Source organism: Nerophis lumbriciformis, linkage group LG11 (assembly GCF_033978685.3).
Source record: "Nerophis lumbriciformis linkage group LG11, RoL_Nlum_v2.1, whole genome shotgun sequence".
NCBI lineage: Eukaryota > Metazoa > Chordata > Actinopteri > Syngnathiformes > Syngnathidae > Nerophis > Nerophis lumbriciformis.
Window position 1 is genome coordinate 39,860,102 of NC_084558.2, and position 27,815 is coordinate 39,887,916.

Sequence of the window (27,815 nt, forward strand, 5' to 3'; positions counted from 1 at the left end):
CTGTTCAACAAAAAAGCATGTATCAAGGTTTTGTAGAAATTTAATCCTAAATCAAAATACAAAAATATTTAAGACATCTCAGTTGTTTGGAGACATGCTTTTTGAGGCAATGTACTCTTGTTGAGTCAACAAAGAGAGGCAAAATGAAGTTAAAAAACCCCTCAGTAATTAATTCTATGGATTGTACTTTCTACAACAAAAAAAACCCACAATTGCACTGAATGGACTACAATTTCACAGCCAGCGTGAGGCCGTCTCCTATAGTGAGCATGCTCAGATTGATTCGAGCATCTCGGTGCAGCTTCTTGTTCAGTTTGTCGATGGCAACCGTGTCCAGGTCATCGGCGGCCGGCTGCAGGACCCTGCCGCCCCAAAGCACCTGCACAAGCAGGAAAGTTGACACCCGTCATTTACTGCATGCTTTGACTTATTTAATTAAAAAAACAAAACTTTTATATCTTACATTGTCGATGGCAATGATGCCTCCTTTTCTTATGAGCTTCAAGGACTTTTCATAGTAGGGGTCATAGTTCACCTTATCAGCATCAATGAAGACAAAGTCAAAAGTTTCAGCATCGCCAGCAGCCAAGAGGTTATCTGGAAAAAAAGACACTCAATTTCAATTTAAGTTTTAAATGATTGTTTGGTCAAACCCCTGTGCCATTTTAAATAGAACCATGAATTACCATGAATTGATTTACGGGGACCCCGACTTAAACAAGTTGAAAAACTTATTCGGGTGTTACCATACTTGCCAACCCTCCCGAATTTTCCAGGAGACTCCCGAAATTCAGCGCCTCTCCCGAAAACCTCCCGGGACAAATATTCTCCCGAAAATCTCCCGATTTTCAGCCGAAGCTGGAGGCCACGCCCCCTCCAGCTCCATGCGGACTTGAGTGAGGACAGCCTTTTTTTTATGACGGGAGGACAACAGGGTGACAAGAACTAAATCATCCAGACTAGAGATAAATTGTATTATGTTTATCTTACCTAAAAATAAATATATTTATTAATTAAAAAAAAAAAAACTAAATACATTTTTACTATATTTTGCTAAAAACATCAAAATTAATTGTATTTTAATTTGTATTTTTTCTGACTCCTTATTACATCCAACCATAGAATTATACATTAAAATAAACATACTGGAAATAATTTTAAATGATCATAATAATTCATTTAAAATCCATCCATCCATTTTCTACCGCTTATTCCCTTCGGGGTCGCGGGGGGCGCTGGAGCATATCTCAGCTACAATCGGGCGGAAGGCGGGGTACACCCTGGACAAGTCGCCACCTCATCGCAGGGCCAACACAGATAGACAGACAACATTCACACTCACATTCACACATTCATTTAAAATGACCATATTTAATTATTAAAATAATTGCTTGCTTATCAACAACTTTAGCATTTTATTCATTACATTTTGAAGCTCTCAGAAGCCAAGTTATGTTATATTAAGATTTATTTATGCAAGTTTCAAGTATCAATTATCTAAACACAGTTTTGTTTGCATATTTTCAGGATGTAGATGTATATATATGTATGAAATACTTGACTTGGTGAATTCTAGCTGTCAATATACTTCTCCCCTCTTAACCACGCCCCCGCCGTCAACCACGCCCCCCTCCCGAAATCGGAGGTCTCAAGGTTGGCAAGTATGGGTGTTACCATTTAGTGGTCAATTGTAATAGGTACTATACTGTGCAATCTACTAACAAAAGTTTCAATCAAATTCAATACAAAAAACAACAACAATCACACAACCTGTACAAAATGATATATAAGTGTATTAAAACCAAGCAATTGAACTACACAGAACACGCCACTTTATATATGACGTCATCATCCCCGTGACTGCATTGAGCATTTGGCGCCACACTTGTTTCCGGAAGTCGAAAAAAAAAAAGCTCGCTCTTTTTGTTAAACGCCACGAAAAAAATGCCCTCCCGTGAAGCCTCTAACCGAGTGGAACACCTCAAATTCAGGTAAAACAACCACTCAACTCTTTATTTTATCGAGAGAAAAAAAAATGCCGGGTGAAAATCTCAGAGGTAGCTATTACCTTCGTAGCGCGCTAGCTAGGACTAATGTTAGGGACGACGTCTTTAATTAGCTTTGTGTAATTGCATTTGGAAAAAAAAGCAACGATTGCCTGTATCAGTTCATGCTTCCATGTAGTACTTTTTGGAATAAATTGTCCCTAAATGTTAATTTAAAGGCAAGGAAACGTTACCAGACACTTAAATAGGCACACCTGCGCTAGCTAATTGGCTTTAACAAAGCAGCTGTATATAGCTCCTGTATGTTGACGTCACTTGAAGTTGAGAAACTCCGTCAGTACGGTTAGTATAATTGCATGAATTATCATAATGATAGAACGACACTGTCCTTTTAAATGTTTTATAAATATATACATATATATATATATATATATATATGTATGTGTGGGAAAAAAAATCACAAGACTATTTCATCTCTACAGGCCTGTTTCATGAGGGGGCGTTCCCTCAATCATCAGGAGATTTTAATGGGAGCATTCACATACCATGGTTTATATAGGGCACAGAGTGGGTGGGTACAGGCTGGCGTAGGGGCGTGGTGATTGGCTCATGTGTTACCTAGGAGGTGTTTCCGTCTGTGGCGGCATGCTGTTACAATTTCGCTGCGCTTGTTGAGGGATGACAGGTCTGGACGGTAAATAATAAACAGTTTCTCTTTCAAGCATAGGTTGCATCTTTTATTACCACTATTGTAAGGTGTGCTGGATGCAAGAATTTGCCATGTTATTGAATATTCAACATTATTGTCTTTGAGGTCCCAAATGTGTTTGCTGAGTTCTGTGGTATTCCGCAGGTTTTTGTTCCTGAAAGAAGCCTTGTGATTGTTCCATCTGGTTTTGAATTCTCCCTCGGTTAATCCTACATATGTGTCGGATGTGTTAATGTCCTTGCGTATTACCTTAGATTGGTAGACAACTCATCATCCACAACAGTACACCATGGCAAAAAAAGAACAATGCAACATTTGACGTCACTATGGGAAGTTTTGACGGAGCAGAAACGTGTGAACTCGTTGGGAGTTTCCTCCTCTCCCAGCTCGCTAGCCTCAATCTGAACCTTGGTATTTACCGTGATGACGGACTGGCAGTGTGTCGCGCCTCGCCAAGGAGCAGCGAGAATACCAAGAAGCGCATATGCCAAATTTTCAAAGAGAACGGCCTACGGATCACGATTGAAGCCAACAAGCAAACCGTCAACTTCCTTGACGTCACTTTCAACCTGAGAAATAACAGCTACCAACCATTCACGAAACCCAACACAACACTCCAATACGTGCACCATGACAGCAACCACCCACCCACCACCACGAAAAGAATACCTACCGGAATTAATAAAAGGCTATCGATGCTGTCATCTAGCAAAGCTGAATTTGACCAAGCAACCCCCCCGTACCAAAAAGCCCTTGATGAAAGCGGATACAATTTCACCCTCACCTATGAACCCACGCCAGGAAACCAGCCAAAAAAGAACAGAAAACGAAACGACATCATCTGGTACAACCCCCCATACAGCAAAAACGTCTCAACTAACATTGGACACAAATTCCTCAATCTGATTGACAAACACTTTCCCAAAGACAACACCCTAAGAAAAGTATTCAACAAGAACAACATTAAATTGAGCTACAGCTGTATGAACAATATACGACAAATCATCTCAAACCACAACAAAACAATTGCAAATGAGCCGTCGGCCCCCGGACAGAGCGACTCCAAAACCAACAAAGGCTGTAACTGTCGAAAGAAACCTGATTGCCCTCTCAACGGGGGGTGCTTACAAACATCAGTTGTCTACCAATCTAAGGTAATACGCAAGGACATTAACACATCCGACACATATGTAGGATTAACCGAGGGAGAATTCAAAACCAGATGGAACAATCACAAGGCTTCTTTCAGGAACCAAAACCTGCGGAATACCACAGAACTCAGCAAACACATTTGGGACCTCAAAGACAATAATGTTGAATATTCAATAACATGGCAAATTCTTGCATCCAGCACACCTTACAATAGTGGTAATAATAGATGCAACCTATGCTTGAAAGAGAAACTGTTTATTATTTACCGTCCAGACCTGTCATCCTTCAACAAGCGCAGCGAAATTGTAACAGCATGCCGCCACAGACGGAAACACCTCCTAGGTAACACATGAGCCAATCACCACGCCCCTACGCCAGCCTGTACCCACCCACTCTGTGCCCTATATAAACCATGGTATGTGAATGCTCCCATTAAAATCTCCTGATGATTGAGGGAACCCCTCATGAAACAGGCCTGTAGAGATGAAATAGTCTTGTGATTTTTTTTCCCACACATACATATATTGCGCTCTACTACGGTATCGAGCACTATTTTTTGGATAACCTTATTAAGACACGTATATATATATATATATATATATATATATATATATATATATATATATATATATATATATATAGATAGCTGAGATAGGCTCCAGCGCCCCCCGCAACCCCAAAGGGAATAAGCGGTAGAAATGGATATATAATGTAGCGGCTGGCTACGGGGTGTTGGCCAATTACTTTGACTGGGGGGCGGGACTTCCGGGGAGAGATAGGGAAGTGACGTTAATGATAAGAAAAGAGTGGAGAGGCACATTGGGGTTTGTTCTGTGGTTGTATTGCATCTTGTGCAATAAAGACAAGACAAACTAAGAAGTTGTATGAGCCTACATTCCTGGAATATTACAATATATATATTATGTGCCTTATTATCGTGTGCAATTGCTTGTAAATAATCAGTTCCCCAACCTTTTTGAGCCATTCAGACCTCATTAAAGAGGGTGGGCGGGTCCATCCAAAGACCGATACAATGATACCAATGGCAGGATCAGTGCCACATTGATACTAGCGTGTTGAGATCGATATTTTTTAATTCTTCTCTGTTTTTTGTATTTTATCACTATCGTTATAATGTTTATATATTTATATAATGTTTACAAACTTCAGTGCATAAGTTCTTGGACACCCACATGGTTTTAGGGCAGTGGTTCTTAACCCTGTCGGAGGTACCGAACCCCACCAGTTTCATATGCGCATTCACCGAACCCTTCTTTAGTGAAAAATTAAAAACAATTATTTTTTTAAATTCAAGACAAAGTTATATGTTTTTGGTAACACTTTAGTATGGGGAATATATTCTAAGTAACAAGGACGTTATTTGGACACTAGGGGAACATATTCTAAATAATAAAGACTTAATTTAGAGTTATTTGGTTAGGGTCAGGGTTAGGGTTATAATAAGGCCATGCCGAATAAGGTATTAATAAGTACTTAATAATGACTAGTTAAGAGCCAATATGTTACTAATTTGCAAGTTAATAAGCACCTAATTAATGTTGAATATGTTCCCCATATTAAAGTGTTACCATGTTTTTTTACTGGTGCATAAAATGAACCGTGCATGAACATCACCTTGTTCAAACAACAAAACCAACACAGTGCATAAACTCACAGCAAATTACACACCTGCAAATCAGTCAGCTGTTGCCGTATAGGGAGAAGTTTGTATTTACACGATGAGTCGGGTTTTTGACCTCCGCCGAACCCCTGAGGCCGAGTCACCAAACCCCTAGGGTTCGATCGAACCCAGGTTAAGAACCACTGTTTTAGGGGCTAAGAGCCAAAGGACTTGAATGAGAGCCAACCGTTATTTTGCTCAGCTGACTTTATTTAGCTTAACAATTGGATGTAATTTAATGGGAGTAAGAACATTATTTTGTTGATGGCCACTGTTTTAATAAATTGCTAAATTGTTCTAAGCTCTTCACTTTTTTAAAGAAACCAATGAATACAAATGACAGAGATAATTCAAAACAATGTTTGCTTTTATTTAATCACACAGCAGTAGTTTGAAATGACACTGAAACACCGCATCTTACTTTTTAGCAAAATTCTAATTAGTAAAAATGTTAGTTTTAGACCAGATCTAAATTTGACTTTTTATGTAATATTTTTCAATGAACTAAATTAAGAGCTTCCTCTGGGAGGCAATACATCTGTCTTGAATAAAACTCTTCTCTAAACAAAAATATAGCATCGCATGCAAATAATGTCCCACATTGAGATTAATAAAGTGCAAACTTAAAACCTTTGTCTTGAATAAGATACGCCTGGAAACAAATGTAGCATTGCACATCACATGCAAATAAATAAACTCCAATTAATCAAAACATACTAAATTGTAATAAATTATTGAAATCTATAAAGTGCAAACTTAAAAACTATATTTTGAATAATGTACCTCTGTAAATGAAAATGTAGTATTGTACATTGTATGCAAATAATCAAGTAGAACATTAGGATGACTGTATAGTTTTAGTAAGTGGATAAACGCAGGCTTTTCCTTTGTATGTGCACCACATCTTAGCAATGTGCTTTGTTTTCAGATGCCTGAATAAGTTTGTTGTGCTGCTTCTTTTTTAAAACAAACTTTGCAGCGTGTAGTCAATTGTTCTTCACCTGTTGCCGCAAATCTAAACCACTGACAACACTTCTTTTTTTTGGAACAAGCGGCTCGCTCTTGTTTGCGTTAGCATTCGCTGTGTTTTGCTAGGTGTGTGAATCTCTGCTATGGAATTACCGGTAAGGGGAAAGCTATGGAAGCTCCTGAGGACAAAAACATTTATTTTTTTTAAATTGTCAGCAACAAAAAAAATTGAATTTATCGAATAAATCAACTTATCGCCCAGGCATTAATTGTTCACAAACAAGTTTGTAGAAAGGTAGAAAATGAATGGATGGATGAAAAATATTTTGGGCCCCAAAAATCCTGTATTATTTTGATTGTAGTCATGATCGACAAATTCACGGCAAAAATCAAAAGAGTAATTTAATGATCCTGAAAAACTAAGTCAAGATGTATTGTTATCAGCGAAACTGGCCCTGTATTTACTTGGTAGTGGATGCATACCAAAATTTGCGGTATTGTCATGGCAACGTTTCCCGTACATCATTTTATTTGTGGGGGTCCACAACAAATAGATTTGGCGCTCCCTGTTTCCCCTCATAAACACATTATAATGGGACTGTCTGTGAATGTAGCTTGTAATCACGACTCCATACAGTAGGATTTTGGGCCATAACACCCATCGCTACTTCCTTTTAACTTCAATCAGAAATTCCTGAAACAACAAACTTTTTTCACACAACTCATTATTTTCGTAGAATTTAGCTTTCTTGACTTCTCGTTAAAGTATCCTTATTGCAGGCCTCGAATTTTGACTTTTTAAGATCAAGGCAAGTTGCCTTAAAGCAGGGCTCATATTTTAGGGCACCAAGGCAAGTTGGAAAGGCACCAAGGCAAACATTTTCTTTCGAGGCAGGGGCTCCAAAGCATGCATATATATATATATATATATATATATATATATATATATATATATATATATATATATATGGGTGATTTTTTTTTGATTTTTTAAATTTAAAAAAAATAAAGAAATACAATCATGTGTGCTTACGGACTGTATCCCTGCAGACTGTATTGATATACATTGATATATAGTGTATATATTGTTTTTATGTTGATTTAATAAAAATAAAATATATATATATATATATATATATATTTTTTTTTTTCCTTGTGCGGCCCGGTACCAATTGGTCCGCGGACCGGTACCGGGCCGTGGCCCGGTGGTTGGGGACCACTGTGTTACTAAGTCTGCCATGATTAGCACACACACTCGTATTTAATTCCGGAAGTAGGAACACAAGTTGTTGCCAGAAGTCAGACGTGCATTGCTATGGAAACAGAAATCAATGCCTGAAAGAAATCAGTCCCGGAAATGATTTAAAATGATCAAAATAGGGTAAATATTGGACATATTACATATTGTTATGAACGAGACGGTTACTACATTATATATATACTTGCAGTGTGTATACAAAACGTTGGAGGGTTTTGAAGTTGTTTTAGAGGACTTTGAAGGCTACAACGGTGACTCCCATTAGCCCCATCTTTCAAGTTTTTTTATCATCTTTAAAATTGTAAAAAAAATAAAATAAAAAAAAGACGTGTGTTTTTGTCTCTTATAATGATTGTGAACGATAGGCAAAATTCCCAAAAAGTGCAGTTCCCCTTTAAATGTATTGATCCAAGTGCATAACTTTACCCAGTGTGTTCAGCGCCGGCTGAATGCGCAGATCAATCTTTTTCTCCACCCCTGCCTGCAAAGAAATCATAGTAATTTTTAGGATTTTTGCACAAACAATGAGAAGTGGACAACAAGGTGAACCTTTAAGGATTTCCAATAAACCATGGGAAAATCATAAGCAGTCACTTAATGAATCGAGTTCTGCGTTCAGCAACATTTTGCAGCAGATGACCATGAGTCTACTCCTAGTCAAATAGTGTTTTTGACGTACCTCTTTCCAGAAGGGTTTGCCCACATTGACAAAGTTTTCATCGATGTCGCACGCAACCACGACACCGTCCTCGGGCAGCGCCAAGGCCATGTTCAGCGTGTTGTACCCAGTGTACACTCCTACAATGTGAGAGATACTTATGTTTATTCAACGCCACACATTGTAGTTTGAAAAACAATTAAGTCTCCTATTTGTTGGCTTTATTTGCAGGTTTATGTTCTCTCTTCCCATTAAATGTTTCTTCAGACAATGCACAAATAATGTTGTCCACACAACATTCTTGGCTGGCTTTATGACTTTATGGTGCAGACTAGCAGTGATACGCTCGATTTGCCTCGCCCAGCTGGCGACACGCTTGGTCATGTTTTTGATCATTTCTTTGTTTAATTCAATGAATGTCATCCACTTCTTCTCAGCACTGTCATTAAACCTCACTTTCTTCCTTCCCGTGGTTGGCAAACAGTTACGTCGATCTCTAGCTTTAAGCTAATGCTAGCGAGTAAGACCAGGGGCCGTATTTATCAAGGGTCTTAGAATTACTCGTAAGAAGTCTGCTAAGAGTTGACTTATGAGTAAAGAAATTCTTCGCTGAAAGCTGCACTTAAAAGTTAGTTATCAAGCGTCTTACTCACACTTTCAGCGAAGTGTAGGACTGAATCTTAAGTGTCACACTCAGAGCTGAATTACGACATTACGATGTGCCGTAAACGGAATTTTAGGTGACGTCATTTCTGTGTCCATAGAAATGACCAATCACGGAAGGGAATCCCTTGTCTAAGAATAAAGAAATATCTTAGAAATATTTAAGTGGACAATGAGAATGTATATTTTGACAATAAACTACAAAATAATACAAAACAAACAATATTGGCAATGAATCAAAAATGTTTCCTTTTCTTTCCAATTAATTTTCCCAGTGGCGAGATATCGAAGCATTGTTATGACCTTTAGTTCTGCTGTGTGATGTTGCTGATGAGATGACGCCCCTTATTAAATCTGTGACAAAAATAATACCCGCTCTGTCTAAACCAGGGGTGCTCATTACGTCCATCGCGAGCTACCGGTCGATCTCGGAGGGTGTGTCAGTCGATCACCAGCCAGGCATTAAAAAAATAGTCCTAAAAATGAGCGATCATAAATCTTCACTATGACGTCACTTTCGTCACTTGATTGACATTCACGGCACCCGAGGGTCTTCTGAGATGACGCTGGCTGCTGCCAGCTCATTAAAATTACCGACTGGAAGGCGAGAAACACTTTATTTCAACAGACTCTGGCGCCGTACCTGTCGTCAAAACTCCAAAGACCGACTGCACAGTTGCGCTAACAAAATAAGAGTCTCAGAAAGCTGGCGTGCACAAGCTAGCAAGCTACGGAGTTTGCCGACAATGTATTTCTTGTAAAGTGTATACAAAGGAGTATGGAAGCTGGACAAATAAGATGCCAAAAACCAACCACTTTCATGTGGTATTGGACAGAAAGGAGGACTTTTTTTCTCCTCCATTCGAAAATGCGGACGTTATCAGCACCACTGTCTGATTTCAATCAATGCAAGTCATCACAATCCGGTATTACACCAACTTATATTCTTGTCTTCATGAAAGAAAGGAATCTATATGTGTTAAACATACTTGTATTATCATTAAACACCTTTAACTTATTAACAATATTAACTATATGTGTTAAACATGCTTGCATTATCTTTAAACACCTTTAACTTGTTAACAATATTAACTACATGTGTTAAACATGCTTGTATTATCTTTAAACACCTTTAACTTGTTAACAATATTAACTATATGTGTTAAACATGCTTGTATTATCTTTAAACACCTTTAACTTGTTAACAATATTAACTATATGTATTAAACATACTTGTATTATCATTAAACACCTTTAATTTTTTTTAACAATATTAACTATATGTGTTAAACATGCTTGCATTATCATTAAACACCTTTAACTTGTTTACAAAAACATATATTTCATAAATAAGTAAATATAAATGATATATATGAATGAGGTAGATCCCCACGACTTGATCAATTGAAAAGTAGCTCGCCTGCAGAAAAAGTGTGAGCACCCCTGGTCTAAACGATACCGTTTGATCAGCTGCTCGTCAAGCCAGGACATCCTTCCGCTCCCTGAACGTTCGCGCACGTCTGTCTCGCCTCAGTTCCATCCCCCGCTGGCAACTCCTAACCACTTAGGACACCTCTGAAGGTCTCTTAAATATCGGGGAGAGTAAGAGTGATTCTTAACTTAAGAAAGTTGATAAATAGCTTTTATTCTTAAGTTTGAGAGTAGGACTAAATTTCGCAAATTCTCAGGACTTAAGTGTAAAATGGCACTCTAAGACGCTTGATAAATACGGCCCCAGATGTTTTAGGCAGATCTTACAGGGTTCACTGTGGCATTTTCTAAACCAACTAATGACTAACTCATATTTTTGCTTGTAACAAAAAGCATTACGATTAGCCAAGAGAAAAACACTCTTAAGTAAAGCTGCACGATTTTGAGAAAAAACGTAACTGCGATTTTTCTTTCCAAAATTGCATTTGCGATTTCCATATATTATACATAAAAATGCATAAACAGCAAAAATAACGAGTGAAGAAAGACATGTTACTTTTAGACCAGTGGTTCTTAACCTTGTTGGAGGTACTGAACCCCACCAGTTTCATATGCGCATTCACCGAACCCTTCTTAAGTGAAAAATAAAATGTTTTTTTTTCAAATTCAAGACAAAGTTATATGTTTTTGGTAACCCTTTAGTATGGGAAAAATATTCTAAGTAACAAAGACTTAATTTAGAGGTTTTTTTGGACACCAGGAGAACATATTCTAAGTAACAAAGACTTAATTTAGAGTTATTTGGTTAGGGATAGTGTTAGAGGGTTAGGGTCAGGGTTAGAGGGTTAGGGTTATAATGAGGCCATGCTGAATAAGGCATTAATAAGTACTTAATAATGACTAGTTAAGAGCCAATATGTTACTAATTTGCATGTTAATAAGCAACTAATTAATGGCGAATATGTTCCCCATAATAAAGTGTTACCATGTTTTTATACTGGTGCACAAAATGAACCGTGCATGAACATCACCTTGTTCAAACAACAAAACCAACACAGTGCATAAACTCACAACAAATTACACACCTGCAAATCGGTCTGACTTCTGCTGTTGCCGTATCCTTAATACGCTGATAGGGAGAAGTTTTTATTTACACGATGAGTCGGGTGTGTTTTGACCTCCGCCGAACCCCTGAGCCCGACTCACCGAACCCCTAGGGTTCGATCGAACCCAGGTTAAGAACCTCTGGTCTAGACTGTCAATTGACGTAATCTTGTCTCAAGGTGCTACACATTACAACAATACGCAGTCATTTACTTTATAAAATATTTGGCTTTTTGCAGAGACTCAAGAGCTTTTGTCTACAGCAGGGGTCACCAACCTTTTTGAAACAAAGAGCTACTTCTTGGGTACTGATTAATGCGAAGGGCTACCAGTTTGATACACACTTTAATAAATTGCCAGAAGTAGCCGATTTGCTCAATTTACCTTTAACTCTATGTTATTATTAATAATTAATGATATTTATCTTTGTGGAAACACTGATCATCTTAATGATTTCTCACAATAAATATATATAGAAACAGATAAATATCAATATGCAACACTTTATTTTTATATTTTCTCTAAGTGCACATTTTTCAAATTGAACATTTTCAAATGATCACTTCTAAGACAGTCTTGTGAAATCACAATATCCAATTTTAACTAGCTAGCCACTAACATTTTTTAACAAATCATGAATTACTTTGCACCATGTTTGTACAAATAACAACTCATGTAAAATACAAAAGTCAACTCTCAATTTTTTAAATAAATCATGTCACACTTTGAACTGGACACCAAATCTGTTATCTGTTTCTTTGTCAGTTAGTGAAGACCAAGTCTTTAAAATATTTTCTTGGATTTTCAAATTCTATTTGAGTTTTGTCTCTCTTAGAATTAAAAATGTCGAGCAAAGCGAGACCAGCTTGCTAGTAAATAAATACAATTTAAAAAAAAATAGAGGCAGCTCACTGGCAAGTGCTGCTATTTGAGCTATTTTTAGAACAGGCCAGCGGGCTACTCATCTGGTCCTTACGGGCTACCTGGTGCCCGCGGGCACCGCGTTGGTGACCCCTGGTCTACAGCATGCTCTTAAACTGAAGAAAATAACCGATAAACTATAGTGTTTATAATGTTATGTAATCATAGTATATAATAATAATGCAAGTAACCATTCAAAAGAAAATACGCTTTTATTCCACATTGCTGTAGACTTGCTTACCATTGTACTGTAATTGTAAGGTAAATAACTTTATCGTAAAGAAATAAACAAAAATAAAAAGGACTCATTTATGTAAGCAGAAAATTTACCTTAAATAAATATTGAATATCTATCTTAAAGTGCATTTTGGTTGGACGTTCTCTTTTTGTTTGTTGTCATCACGGCATTCTCGCTTGTTCGTCCATGTTGATGGGCTCATATTGCCCATCCGATTTGAAGCTGAAATATTCCCGCAACGGGACATTTGGCTGTGTCATTTTTTTTCTTCCTAATTTTTGTTACTTTGCAACACTTCTCACTGGCGAGTCGCATGGCTCTCCTCATGTTTCCTGTGTGCGCGAGCTCGCTGAGTCGCTCACTGAGACGCTCACAGAGACAAAGATTGTGAATGACTGGATAGAGCGTTAATTCTACTGTCAAGTAAACACGCTCAGGTGCTGAGAGTGATGCACAGAGGGAGACGTCTTTCTCCCTGTTTGAAGCGAGAGATGAAGAAACGCGAGCTTCAACAATTCTGAATGACGAACATGTCTGTCACTCAAATGCTGGTGACGGCGGAGAAAAAAAAATTCAGCATCCTGCGGTTATGTAATGGCACTAAATACAACATCAATGTATTTTTGATGTCAATTAATCTTGCAGTCCTACTCCTAAATTGAGGTACAGTGTCACTGCATTATATTGTAATATACACTATATATAGTGTGTGAATGTTGTCTGTCTATCTGTGTTGGCCCTGCGATGAGGTGGCGAATTGTCCAAGGTGTACCCCGCCTTCCGCCCGAATGCAGCTGAGATAGGCTCCAGCACCCCCCGAGACCCCAAAAGGGACAAGCGGTAGAAAATGGATGGATGGATGTATACAGTGCCATGAAAAAGTATTTGCCTCCTTCTCAAATTCTTATTTTTTTGTATCGTTTTAATGTTTGAGATCAATAAATGTAAATATCAGACAAAGACAACCCAAGTAAACATAAAATGCAGTTTTAAAGTGGTGATTATACCAATAAAGAAAAAAAAAACTATTCAAAGTAGGGATGTCCCGATCCGATATTTGGATCGGATCGGCCGCCAATATTTGCAAAAAAATGCGTATCGGCAAGGCATGGGAAAATGCCGATCCAGATCCAGTTAAAAAACTCGGTCCGTGTTTTCCAACGCACCGATTTAAATAATACATTCCACTTTTCTGCTGCTCCCTAATTTCCGTTCCGCATTTTCCAGCACACCTTCAACACATCCACAGGTCTGTGGATTCTCATGCAGTTCCTTTTAGCTGCTGGCATTACACAACAGGCTCTTCTCACTCTTTCCTGTGTCTCCCTCTCACAGACAGCAAGCGCACCTTCTTACACACGTCACATACTGTCACGTCATACGTCACATACGAGCAGAGAGGTAGCAGCATGGCTAACGTTAGCTGTGATGCTAGCGCAGCCGTGCGAGCAACCTTCCCTCTAAGGTGCGCGCCTGTGCAATTGCGCACTGCTCAAGCGTCCTATGCGCACGGCAAATCTATGCCACGCACAAAATCAAATAAAAAAATAAGCGCATAACAATTTTCGACACACGGACACGACAGAGAAAACAGTTTTCGTCATCATTGTTCAAATATTGTAACCTTTGTCGAGACGCTTATCTCCATTCGGTGCCACACGCCCACACCATCAAAATGCTGAGGCAAACATTTCCAGGTCAACACCGTATGAAAAAAATAGTGATTTTTTAGTCGTGATTTCCCTCTCTGCATGAAAGTTTAAAAGTAGCATATATTAATGCAGTATGAAGAATAATGTTTTAATGTAGACACATAGAATAATCATACTGCTGTGATTATATGCATCAAGTGTTCATTCAAGGCTAAGGCAAATTATCGAGATATATATCGTGTATCGCAATATGGCCTTAAAATATCGCAATATTAAAAAAAGGTCATATCGCCCAGCCCTAGTTCAATGATGCCATTTCTGTTTGTCATGTATAATTTTGTCTATTTTGTGTTTATCCTTGAATAAACAGGTCAGTTTCTTGTTACCAACCATTGTGTATTATTCAAATTCCCCTAATTCAGCTGGCTAGTTGTTATCAAGAGTAGTAAAACCCTTTTCAACATGATTCTGACAACTAAGTAGGCTAAATAACTTTAAACTTTAATACATGCTCGGATAGATCAGTATCGGTATCGGATCGGAAGTGCAAAAACAATATCGGTATCGGATCGGAAGTGCAAAAACCTGGATCGGGACATCCCTAATTCAAAGCTACCTAGTACTGCGTGGAAAAAGTAATTGCTCTCTAACCTTAACTCATTGGGCCAAACTCAGCAGCAACTGGCAATGAGTCTTTAATCTCTGTGGAGATATGTTGACCCACTCCTCTCGGATTAGTTTTAATTCAGTAACACTGGAGGGTTTTTGAGCATTGTTATGGTCATGCAACAGCATTTCAATCGAATTCAAGTCCAGACTTTAACTAAACCACTCCGAAAAAACCTTCATTTGTTTTTTTTAAGCCGTTATGAAGTCGACTCACTGGTGTGTTTTGAGGTTCTTGAGGTCACAAACTGATGGCCGAATATTCTCCTTCAGGATTTTGTGGTAACGAGCAGAAGTCATGGTTTCTATCGATTATGGCATGTCGTCCAGGTCCTGAAGCAGCAAAGCAGCCCCAGACCATCACACTACCGCCACCGTTTGACTGTTGCTATGTTTTTTTTTCTAAAATGCTATGTTACATTTACGCCAAATGTAACAAGACACACAACTACCAGGCCATAGAATATTTTCCCAAAAGTCTTGGGAAACATTCAGATGTTTTGCAAAAGTAAGACAAGCCTTTAAGTTTATTTTTGGTCAGCAGTGGGGTTCGCCTCGGAACTCTGCCATGGATGCCATTTTTGCCTCGTCTCTTGCGAATGGTTGAGTCACGAATACTGACTTATCTGAGGCATTTTTTAAAGATGTTGTCCTGGGTTCCTTTGTGACCTAGTCGTCGCTGTGCTCTTGGGTCATTTTTGTAGGCCGGTTTACCACTGTTCCATGTTTTCTCCATTTGTGGATAATGGCTCTCAACGCAGTTCGCTGGAGTCCTAAAGCTTTAGAAATGACTTTGTAACCCTTTCCGGACTGATCGATGTCAATTACTTTATTGTTCATCTGTTCTTGAATTACTTTGGATCATGTCATTTTGTTGCAGCTTTTTGAGATCCTTTGGCCGACTTAATTTTGTCAGACTGATTGAACAGGTTTGGAGGTAATCAGGTTTGCGTGTGTTAGTGAAACTGAACTCAGACTTCCAAAATAGTTTATTAGCCATAGATAATTCATGATTTAATAAAGGGGCGCAATTAATATTTTACGTACGTAGGTTTGGATGTATTTTTTCCCCTTAAAACATTAAATCATTTAAAAACTGCATTTTCTGTTTATTTTGGTTATCTTAGACTTAAACTTAGACTTCCTTTGTATTGTCATTCAAATGTGAACTTAACAGTACAGATAAGAACGAAATTTCATTGCATTAGCTCATGGTAGTGCAGGATAAAAAAGCAATAAGGTGCAGATATAAATAAATAGATTACTGTAAAGATATTGCACTTTTGCATATGCATCCACGTTTATGGATGTATGTTAGATTGTCTTTATATTCCAGCCAGTTAATCCATTTTTGGGGGGAATTGAGGAGATTTTCTTGAACATTTAAATGTGTTTGATGGTCTTAAACATTTAAGTGGGGAGTATGTTAACCCTTGTGTAATGTTAATATTGTGGTTACTCAGCCATCGTTTGTGGGTCAGATGGACCCGTTGCATTGTGTGGCTTTTAATGCCTCACAATCAAACACTTTTATGTTAAAATACTGAACGATGTTTACCTTATCCCAATAAACATCTGTTCAGGATTTTAACATAAAAGTGTTTGATTGTGAGGCATTAAAAGCCACAAAATGCAACGGGTCCATCAGACCCACAAACGCTGGCTGAGTAACAACAATATGAACGTTGCACGGAAAATTTCTCTGCCAGTTTCTGCATCCCACAGGGATTCTTCTTTTGTGTTTCTGCACATGCGGTTCCCACACAAGGTTGCAACATTGTTTGTCAACACTGTCTGCTCTCATTTTCTCGCACATTTGACCCTCTGATGTTCTGTGTACCTACACTCTGTGCTCCTCCTGTCTAGGCCTGCTGTGTGTGTGTGTGTGGTACACAGAACATCAATTTCCACACTTCTATTAGCCCCGGGTCCAGTGGACCCGGACATCTTATATGTAATAGAAATGTGTAGGGGGGGGGTGTATGGTGTGTGGTCATTAAATATGTATTCTGATATATGTTCTTCACAGAAAATGAGCTAAAGTCAGTGAGTCTCAGTTTGAAAAATTAATTAATTGTATCATTTTTATTTTAATAAAAAAATTAAAACGGGTCCCACAGACCCGAACACCATACAAGGGTTAAAACAAGAACTTGAGAAGGGGCGGCACAGTATTCAGTATATTTTTAAACCCATATTTAATTATTTGTGTGGAAAAAATAATCTTCCCTTTCTCTAAATGCTCTAAACTCCAGTTTCCATGTCAGATGGAGGAAAATGATGCCGCCAGGAGGAGTTAGTTGTGCCTCAGGGTGGAGGCAGAGTAGCCCAACTCTCCATCACCTCTGCTGCTCGCAAAACGCCATTTATCAACAATCTAATTATAATGCATTTGTTGCCACTTAATTAAACCCTTTCACCCCTAATTGTCACTTGATTAAATGAATGCTTCTGGCACTATTTAAGGACATACTTTTCCTACTTAAAGGGGAACATTATCACAATTTCAGAAGGGTTAAAACCATTAAAAATCAGTTTCCAGTGGCTTATTTTATTTTTCGAAGTTTTTTTCAAAATTTTACCCATCACGCAATATCCCTAAAAAAAAGCTTCAAAGTGCCTGATTTTAACCATCGTTATAAACACCCGTCCATTTTCCTGTGACGTCACATAGTGATGCCAATACAAACAAACATGGCGGCTAGAACAGCAAGGTATAGCGACATTAGCTCGGATTCAGACTCGGATTTCAGCGGCTTAAGCGATTCAACAGATTACGCATGTATTGAAACGGATGGTTGTAGTGTGGAGGCAGGTAGCGAAAACAAAATTGAAGAAGAAACTGAAGCTATTGAGCCATATCGGTTTGAACCGTATGCAAGCGAAACGGACGAAAACGACACGACAGCCAGCGACACGGGAGAAAGCGAGGACGAATTCGGCGATCGCCTTCTAACGATTGGTATGTGTTTGTTTGGCATTAAAGGAAACTAACAACTATGAACTAGGTTTACAGCATATGAAATACATTTGGCAACAACATGCACTTTGAGAGTGCAGACAGCCCAGTTTTCATCAATTAATATATTCTGTAGACATACCCTCATCCGCTCTCTTTTCCTGGGGGTCTGTTTGACTTTATCGTTGGAAATGCATCTGCTTTGAGTGTCGCAGGATATCCACACATTCTTGCCATCTCTGTCGTAGCATAGCTTTCGTCGGTAAAGTGTGCGGAACAAACGTCCAATTTCTTGCCACTTTCGCATCTTTGGGCCACTGGTGCAACTTGAATCCGTCCCTGTTCGTGTTGTTACACCCTCCGACAACACACCGACGAGGCATGATGTCTCCAAGGTACGGAAAACAGTCGAAAAAACGGAAAATAACAGAGCTGATTTGACTCGGTGTTTGTAATGTGTTTGAGAAAATGGCGGATTGCTTCCCGATGTGACGTCACAACGTGACGTCATCGCTCCGAGAGCGAATACTAGAAAGGCGTTTAATTCGCCAAAATTCACCCATTTAGAGTTCGGAAATCGGTTAAAAAAATATATGGTCTTTTTTCTGCAACATCAAGGTATATATTGACGCTTACAGGTCTGGTGATAATGTTCCCCTTTAAGAAAGAGAGCTATTAAGTATGTAATGGTGAGTGAGTTCTTTTAGCAGCAAAAATGATGAAATTGTGACGTTACCAATCTCTATGGCCTTCTTGGATTTGATCAGTCTGACCAAATTGGCCATGAACTGCGACTGCTCACAGGCCACCATCATACGGTTGCCGTTCTGCGCCAGTGTCGTCTGAAAGCACAAACGCACACGCCATAAAACGCGATCATGTCTGATATAGATAACGCTGACAATAAAACATTGCTCACCTCTCTGAGTTTGGCCAAGGCGGGATGCTCCCTCATGGAGTGACGGAGGACGTACTGCATCAGCGGGTCATTTTTGCCGCCGCAGTGACTTTTGGAGATCATTCTGAACGGTTTTCTCTTCACTGAAGGCCAGAAATGAACGATAACATGCTCAGAAAGGGCAATACATTGGAAAAGTGGAGTGGAAGTGGACGTTGACTAGGGCAGTGTTTTTCAACCACTAGTGTTCCGTGAGATACAGTCTGGTGTGCCGTGGGAGATTATCTAATTTCACCTATTTGGGTTAAAAATATTTTTTGCAAACCAGTAATTATAGTCTGCAAATGATGTGTTGTTGTTGAGTGTCTGTGCTGTCTAGAGATCGGCAGAGTAACCGTGTAATACTCTTCCATTAATTATTTATTTTTTTATCGTGTTCTGTTTGTGTTGTGTTTGCTCGGTACTCGTTTTATCTTTTAACCTGTTCATTGTACAGCACTTTGGCTACCCCTGTGGTAAATTTTAAATGTGCTCTATAAATAAAGTTGATTTGATTTGATTTGATTCCATATCAGTAGGTGGCAGCAGGTAACTAATTGCTTTGTAGATCTCGGGAACATGGTTTTTCATGATCACAATTAGGGATGTCCCGATCCGATATTTGGATCGGATCGGCAGCCGATATTTGCAAAAAAATGCGTATCGGCAAGGCATGGGAAAATGCCGATCCAGATCCAGTTTAAAAAAAACTCTGGTCCGTGTTTTCCAACGCACCGATTTAAATAATACATTCCACTTTTCTGCTGCTTCCCAATTTCCGTTCCGCATTTTCCAGCACACCTTCAACACATCCACAGGTCTGTGGATTCTCACGCAGTTGCTATTAGCTGCTGGCATTACACGACAGGCTCTTCTCACTCTTTCCTGTCTCTCCCTCTCACAGACAGACAAGCGCACCTTCTTACACACGTCACATACTGTCACGACATACGTCACATACGTATACGCCCTCCCCGAGCAGAGAGGTAGCAGCATGGCTAACGTTAGCTGTGATGCTAGCGCAGCCGTGCGAGCAACCTTCCCTCTAAGGTGCGCGCCTGTGCAATTGCGCACAGCAAATCTATGCCACGCACAAAATCAAATAAAAAAATAAGCGCATAACAATTTTCGACACACGGACACGACAGAGAAAACAGTTTTCGTCATCATTGTTCAAATATTGTAACGTCTGTCGAGACGCTTATCTCCATTCGGTGCCACACGTCCACACCATCAAAATGCCGAGGCAAACATTTCCACATCAACACCGTATGAAGAAAATAGTGATTTTTTTTTTGTTGTGATTTCCTTCTCTGCATGAAAGTTTAAAAGTACGGTAGCATATATTAATGCAGTATTAAGAAGAATGTTTTAATGTAGACACATAGAATCATCATACTGCTGTGATTATATGCATCAAGTGTTCATTCAAGGCTAAGGCAAAATATCGAGATATATATTGTGTATCGCAATATGGCCTTAAAATATTGCAATATTAAAAAAAGGCCATATCGCCCAGCCCTAGTTCAATGATGCCATTTCTGTTTGTCATGTATAATTTTGTCTATTTTGTGTTTATCCTTGAATAAACAGGTCAGTTTCTTGTTACCAACCATTGTGTATTATTCAAACTCCCCTAATTCAGCTGGCTAGTTGTTATCAAGAGTACTAAAACCCTTTTCAACATGATTCTGACAACTAAGTAGGCTAAATAACTTTAAACTTTAATACATGCTCGGATAGGTCAGTATCGGTATCGGATCGGAAGTGCAAAAACAATATCGGTATCGGATCGGAAGTGCAAAAACCTGGATCGGGACATCCCTAATCACAATATGCGGGAGGTACGTGTAAGTAAAAAGGTATCTAATGCTTAAACCAAAAATAAACAAAGGGCGAGTGCCCCTAAGAAAAGGCATTGAAGCTTAGGGAAGGCTATGCAAAACAAAGCTAAAACTGAACTGGCTACAAAGTAAACAAAAACAGAATGCTGGACGACAGCAAAGACTTACAGTGTGTGGAGCACACGGCGTCCACAAAGTACATCCGTACATGACATGACAATCAACAACAAAATAGGAGCGCAAGACAAGAACTACAACACTACACACAGGAAAACACCAAAAAAAACCTCCAAATAAGTCACGGCGTGATGTGACAGGTGGTGACAGTACACCTACTTTGAGACAAGAGCTATAGTCATGCATGCTTGGTTATGGTTTGAATTCATATCCAACAATTGCGAGAACAACTTTTTATTGTCAATATCAGCTGCTGAGTTTAATTTTTTTTAATGTTTTCTGCTAGTGGTGTGCCTCTGGATTTTTTCAATGAAAAAAATGTGCCTGGGCTCAAAAAAGGTTGAAAAACACTGGACAAGGGAAACTTTGGTGCAACTAATCGCAAATATTATCTTATAGGTCCCCTATCTTGCATAATTTTTTTTTTTTTGACGCCAGCAGTCAAAAGTTCTGGGTTTTCATTCCATCATGACAGGAAGGAAAAAGCTCCTTCCTCAGGGACATGTTAACGCCTCTGACCCGCCCCTAGGTAGATCTGTGTGTCTACGCCCAGCGCACGCTTCGCTACACATCTTAAAATAAAGCCCTGCCTACTTGTATCAGCTGAAAGTGTGATCTTTTGTCTCTCCAGCAAACGAGCTAACCTCGCATGATATCGCTGGTAAAATGTGATTGTAACGCTGGCGCAGTAGCTCACATACAGTGCATCCCAAAAGTATTCAAAGCGCTTCACTTTTTCCACATTTTGTTATGTTACAGCCTTATTCCAAAATGGAATAGATACATTTTGTCCTCAAAATTCCACACAAAATAACCGACAATGTAATTTATTTTTTTTAATCTTTCCAAATATACAGTACAGGCCAAAAGTTTAGATACATCTTCTCATTCAATGCATTTTCTTTATTTTCATGACTATTGACATTGTAGATTGTCACTGAAGGCATCAAAACTATGAATGAACACATGTGGAGTTATGTACTTAACATAAAAAGGTGAAATAACTGAAAACATGTTTTATATTTTGGTTTCTTCAAAATAGCCACCCTCTGCTCTGATTTCTTTTTCGCACACTCTTGGCATTCTCTGGATGGGCTTCAAGAGGTAGTCACCTGAAATGGTTTTCACTTCACAGGTGTGCTTGAAGCTCATGGAGAGAATGCCAAGAGTGTGCAAAGCAGTAATTAGAGCAAAGGGTGGCTATTTTGAAGAAACTAGAATATAAAACATGTTTTCAGTTATTTCACCTTTTTTTGTTATGTACATAACTCCACATGTGTTCATTCATAGTTTTGATGCCTTCAGTGACAATCTACAATGTAAATAGTCATGAAAATAAAAAAAACGCATAGAAAAAAGTGGGCTCATGGGCATCCTTCCTTCAAAAAGACTTGAGGCTGTAATTGCTGCCGAAGGTGCATCAACAAAGTAGTGGGCAAAAGCTGTGAATACTTATGTGCATGTGATTTAATTTTTTTTTTAAATGTGCAAAATTTTTGTCCTCGTCCCGCTCTTTAACGTTACGTTGTTGTATGTATTGAGTCGTGTCGATTTTGTCGTTACAATATATACATAAAAAAAAAAAGAATACAGCCGAGCCATTTTTTGGAGTCAGAAAAGGCGTGGTCGAAAACGGCTCATTAGCATTAAAGCTACAGACACACGAAACCAACATACTGTACGCACAGTAATTTTATACCGGCAAAACTCCAGCATCATGACCCGATCACGTGCCTTTACTTTTGTCAGGTCCAATACAATATTGTGGGTCCTGATATTTATTTGGTCATTTATTGTATAATATGGGACCTTTGTCATTCTTTATAGGTGGTATAGCTCGGTTGGTGGAGGGGCCGTGCCAGCAACTTGAGGGTTCCAGGTTCGATCCCCGCTTCCACCATCCTAGTCACTGCCGTTGTGTCCTTGGGCAAGACACTTTACCCACCTGCTCCCAGTGCCACCCACACTGGCTTAAATGTAACTTAGATATTGGGTTTCACTATGTAAAAGCGCTTTGAGTCACTAGAGAAAAGTGCTATATAAATATACTTCACTTCACTTATGTGAAGTGAAGCATATAACAGTTTCAGTTTATTTTGAACATGCATACGCTACAATGTAATGCATCATATATTTCCAGTTGTTTCATTACAGCACGTCCGAAAAGGAGTAGGGAGAAGCTGAGCTTATTTAAGCCTACCCCTTTTCACACCATAGCAATTTTATCCAATTTCCTTGTTCTCTGTAACAGAATAGTGAATAAATAAAAAAAATAATATACCATAGTAAGTAAACAAATATTAAATACATAGATAGGGGACGGCGTGGCGCAGTGGAAGAATGGCCGTACGCGACCCGAGGGTCCCTGGTTCAATCCCCACCTAGTACCAACCTCGTCATGTCCGTTGTGTCCTGAGCAAGACACTTCACCCTTGCTCCTGATGGGTGCTGGTTAGCGCCTTGCATGGCAGCTCCCTCCATCAGTGTGTGAATGTGTGTGTGAATGGGTAAATGTGGAAGTAGTGTCAAAGCGCTTTGAGTACCTTGAAGGTAGAAAAGCGCTATACAAGTACAACCCATTTATTTATTTATAGATAATCTTTATCTACCCCCCCCCCCCCAAAAAAAAATTAAAAAAAAGAAATATATATATATATATATACCTGTATATAGCAAACATTGTGGTTACTTTCTGTTTTTTTTTTACATGCATTCTTCCTCTACCAATAAGTTAACTACTCATACCGCATTCAAATGTGACATCGTTCTTGTTAAACTATACATTGTGCGCATAATCAATAGTGACGCTCTCTTGTAAGCTAATAAGCACAATAGCACTTCAAGCAGTAGAAGTCAAAAAATAGCAAAAGTCTCTGTCCTTACTGAGAAAATAGCCCGCTACGAAAATGAATCCCAACGTGACCGATCCAGCCAGCGTCTCTTTGGATATGTTCCGAAAAGACATGTTTGTTTTTTTTAAATTGGAGTATAATAAAAAAATGACCTGAGCGGACGGACCATGCGAGGCTTCACTGGAATGACGTCACCAAGAGTCGCCACACATGAGGCCGCCCTTTTACCGTAACTGCGCGAATAGAGACGACGCGTAAAAAAAAAAAAAAAAAAAAAAGCCAGCACATCACCATGACTTGACAACAACCGCCCAGAGGTGGGTAGTAACGCGCTACATTTACTCCGTTACATCTACTTGAGTAACTTTTGGGATAAATTGTACTTCTAAGAGTAGTTTTAATGCAACATACTTTTACTTTTACTTGAGTATATTTATAGAGAAGAAACGCTACTTTTACTCCGCTACTTTTATCTACATTCAGCTCGCTACTCGCTACTATTTTTTATCGATCTGTTAATGCACGCTTTGTTTGTTTTGGTCTGTCAGACAGACCTTCATAGTGCCTGCGTTTCAACAAATACTGTCACTGGTGACGTTCACTCCGTTCCACCAATCAGATGCAGTCACTGGTGACGTTGGACCAATCAAACAGAGCCAGGGGTCACATGACCTGACTTAAACAAGTTGAAAAACTTATTGGGGTGTTACCATTTAGTGGTCAATTGTACGGAATATCTACTGTACTGTGCAATCTGAATCTACTAATACAAGTTCCAATCAATCAATCAAAAGTGTGAAGGAAAAAAGACCATTTTTTATTTCAAAAGCCTAAAGACTGACTGCACAGTTCCTGTCTTCACAATAAAAGTGCCGCTCCATCGCGCCTGCGCTTTCAAAATAAGAGTCTCTAAAAGCCTGCGCAAACAAGCTAGCAAGCTACGGAGTTTGCCGCCAATGTATTTCTTGTAAAGTGTATAAAAACGAATATGGAAGCTGGACATATAAGATGCCAAAAACCAACCACTTTCATGTGGTATTAGACAGAAAGGAGGAACTTTTTTTCTCCTCCATTTGAAAACGTGGACGTTTGTCATCACTACTGTCTGATTCCAATCAATGCAAGTCATCAGAATCAGGTAATACACCAACTTATATTCTTGTCTTCATGAAAGAAAGGAATCTATATGTGTTAAACATGCATGTATATTCATTAAAACACTATAAACATGTAAACAAAAACGGCAAAAAAAATAAATATAAATTATATACTGTATATATCAATGTATGTATATATATATATATATATATATATATATATATATATATATATATATATATGTGTGTGTGTATATATATATGTATATATATATATATATATATATATATATATATGATATGTGTGTGTATGTTACTCATCAGTTACTCAGTACTTGAGTAGTTTTTTTACAACATACTTTTTACTTTTACTCAAGTAAATATTTGGGTGACTACTCCTTACTTTTACTTGAGTAATAAATCTCTAAAGTAACAGTACTCTTACTTGAGTACAATTTCTGGCTACTCTACCCACCTCTGCAACCGCCCTACCATGTATTAAATAAAAAAAAAAAAAAAAAAACACACGTTAAGAGCCACTGCAACGTGCATTTTGAATTAGCCTACAAACTTACCGCTGTGTTAACGTTAAGGGGTAGCCTTCCGGAATGACGTCAGTATTAGTTATGTGGGACCTGTTACCGTACTGCTGCGTAAAGACGCACAGCTTGTTCTTACCTTACCATAACAACTTTTATTTTTTTGCAACGAAATAGCGCAACTGAACGAGTTCTCAATGTGCTCCCGCAGTATGAGGACATTTGTGGTATAAACAAACGCGGAACAAATAAACAGAAACATCCTTGATAGTGATAATAGCCACCTTTCTTACCCTCTACTCGTTGTGTATCAGGGATTTGCTGGCCTCTCTGAATTCCAGCCCTCTAGTGAACCTTGATAAACATCCGCAAGGCTGTGTGGTCACATGACAAGCACCGTTAAAGCGCCACCATTTTAGTTATATAACATTTTTTATACTCCAAAACATTGATTTGTGCAGATATATTTAGTGGTTGCATTGTTTATTTCAAAGCCACATAGATGTAAACAGAGCTGAGATTGTGTTTTTAAAAGAAGAAAAACCTGTTTTTTTTGTATGCACTGAGCTGCAATAAAGGTGTTTATCCACTAGATGGCAGTGTTGTTTCTTCAATGAAATCGTTTGTAAATCCAATGAATGAATGAAGGAATGACAGTGACAATGTCAACACCCACTGGCCACATTTGGCATATTCTTACCACTAAAATGACATCAATACAAACGTTCTAAAAACTTTAATTTAAAAAAAATCATTTTCTATTATTTAACCAGGTAAAAATGTATTGAGATGGAAATCTCCTTTACAAGGCCAGCAAAAACAGTTTTCATAAATACATATAACAGCAACAAAAACAATAGCAGTCACACACTATAGTTAAAAGCACAAATAACTTACAACATAAACACAAAAACATGCAATAGGTAAAAAAAAACGTTTCAATAAAAACAAGTACAGTGCCCAATAGAAACAACTTCTCAATCTTTTAAAATAGCCTGAAATTAAATGTTTTTTAATGGTTGTCTGCAGTGGTGCACACGTATACAGAATCATACTGAGGGATGTGTTTTGACCCTCTGAAGGAGCCAATCAAGATAATGTCTGCTCTCTGCTTCCCAGGCTGTCCAAACAGGAGTGGAGGATGTCGCCGAGGTGTGGCGCTGGCCTCAGGCCGAGTGAGCCTCTCGTCTGCAGAGAAACACCCACACGACGTGGTCTGGTATGTCACAATAATGTCTAACACTGTTGGCATGATTTGATTTTATAGACCGGCACACTCTGGTCTACTGTGTGTACTCCACTTTTTATGAGGTCACATGCCCGTGCACGGTTTTTATGCTTTGGAAACGTGTCAGGCCACATTGCCATATCCTGTTTGATCACCTCTCGCAGGAAATGTTATAAAATAAAATACTTTTTTTAGCCAACGGCAGAACATTTGACCGGTGTGAAGGTGGCCCCCCTTATTATTGCAAATGCTAAAATAACACAGCCATTTGTTTGTGCTCGTTTGTACCGTGAAACATTTTAGTTTCTGCTGTTACATTTTTTTTAAGCTATTCTGAAATACATTTTCTGACTACTCATGTCATCGAGCCCATCTCCTCAAACTTGTCCAATTCGTTTTGTGCTGATAGTATCAATAATTTCCAGTAGCACGAAATCTCATACCTAACATCCCGGATTTAGCCCCATGTGTACCACAAGAACGATAATGATTTAGACTTAGACTTAAAACAATCTTTAATGATCCACAAGGGAAATTGTTCCACACAGTAGCTCAGTTACAAAGTATCGGAAGGATGAGGATGGAAAGGATAATGCACACAAGGGCACAAAAAGAGGGCGAAAACAAAATATATACATTTTTTAAAGTGAATAGGACAGTGATTCTTAAACAGGGCTCAGTGGGCTCAATCTAGTGGTAAGCCCCCTCTATTAAAATACAGTGTTTTATTTACTATATTCAAACAGTGTTACTGTGTGTGATGTTACAGTGGCCAAAATACTAAATATACTTGTTAAATACAACCTCTGCCTTGTTTTCGATGAAAACTTAGGCCTACTATGCTACTGTATTTCAATGTTGGTCGTTATGGTGGTACTTGTAGAGCCAAGTGTTTTTTGAGGTGGTATTTCTTAAAACAAAATTTGAGAACCACTGGAATAGGATAGATATAGAGTAGGTTATACATTATGTCAATAGGAATACTTTAGATTTAAATTAGAATAGAATAAGTATATATGGGGGAGTTGATTTTTGGACAAGTCTTTACATCCTTTTGATTAAAACATTGGTTAT

The 27,815-nt window shown here is 38.6% G+C and overlaps 1 protein-coding gene across 2 annotated transcripts; it reads right to left on the reverse strand.

Moving 5' to 3' along the window:
* Positions 1-22: 22 nt before the first annotated feature.
* On the reverse strand, positions 23-25,918 carry LOC133610406 (catechol O-methyltransferase domain-containing protein 1-like). Of its 2 annotated transcripts, none has more exons than XM_061966620.2 (7): positions 25,807-25,918; positions 18,987-19,108; positions 18,804-18,909; positions 8,455-8,573; positions 8,202-8,256; positions 464-597; positions 23-379 (listed from the first exon to the last, which is right to left on the reverse strand). In XM_061966620.2, exons 2-7 carry the CDS (start codon positions 19,086-19,088, stop codon positions 227-229), a joined length of 669 nt encoding a protein of 222 aa, XP_061822604.2. In that variant the 5' UTR covers positions 19,089-19,108; positions 25,807-25,918; the 3' UTR covers positions 23-226. The 2 variants fall into 2 exon arrangements, with proteins under 2 accessions (XP_061822604.2, XP_061822603.2); XM_061966619.2 differs by lacking the exon at positions 25,807-25,918 and adding an exon at positions 23,909-24,050.
* Positions 25,919-27,815: the final 1,897 nt, after the last annotated feature.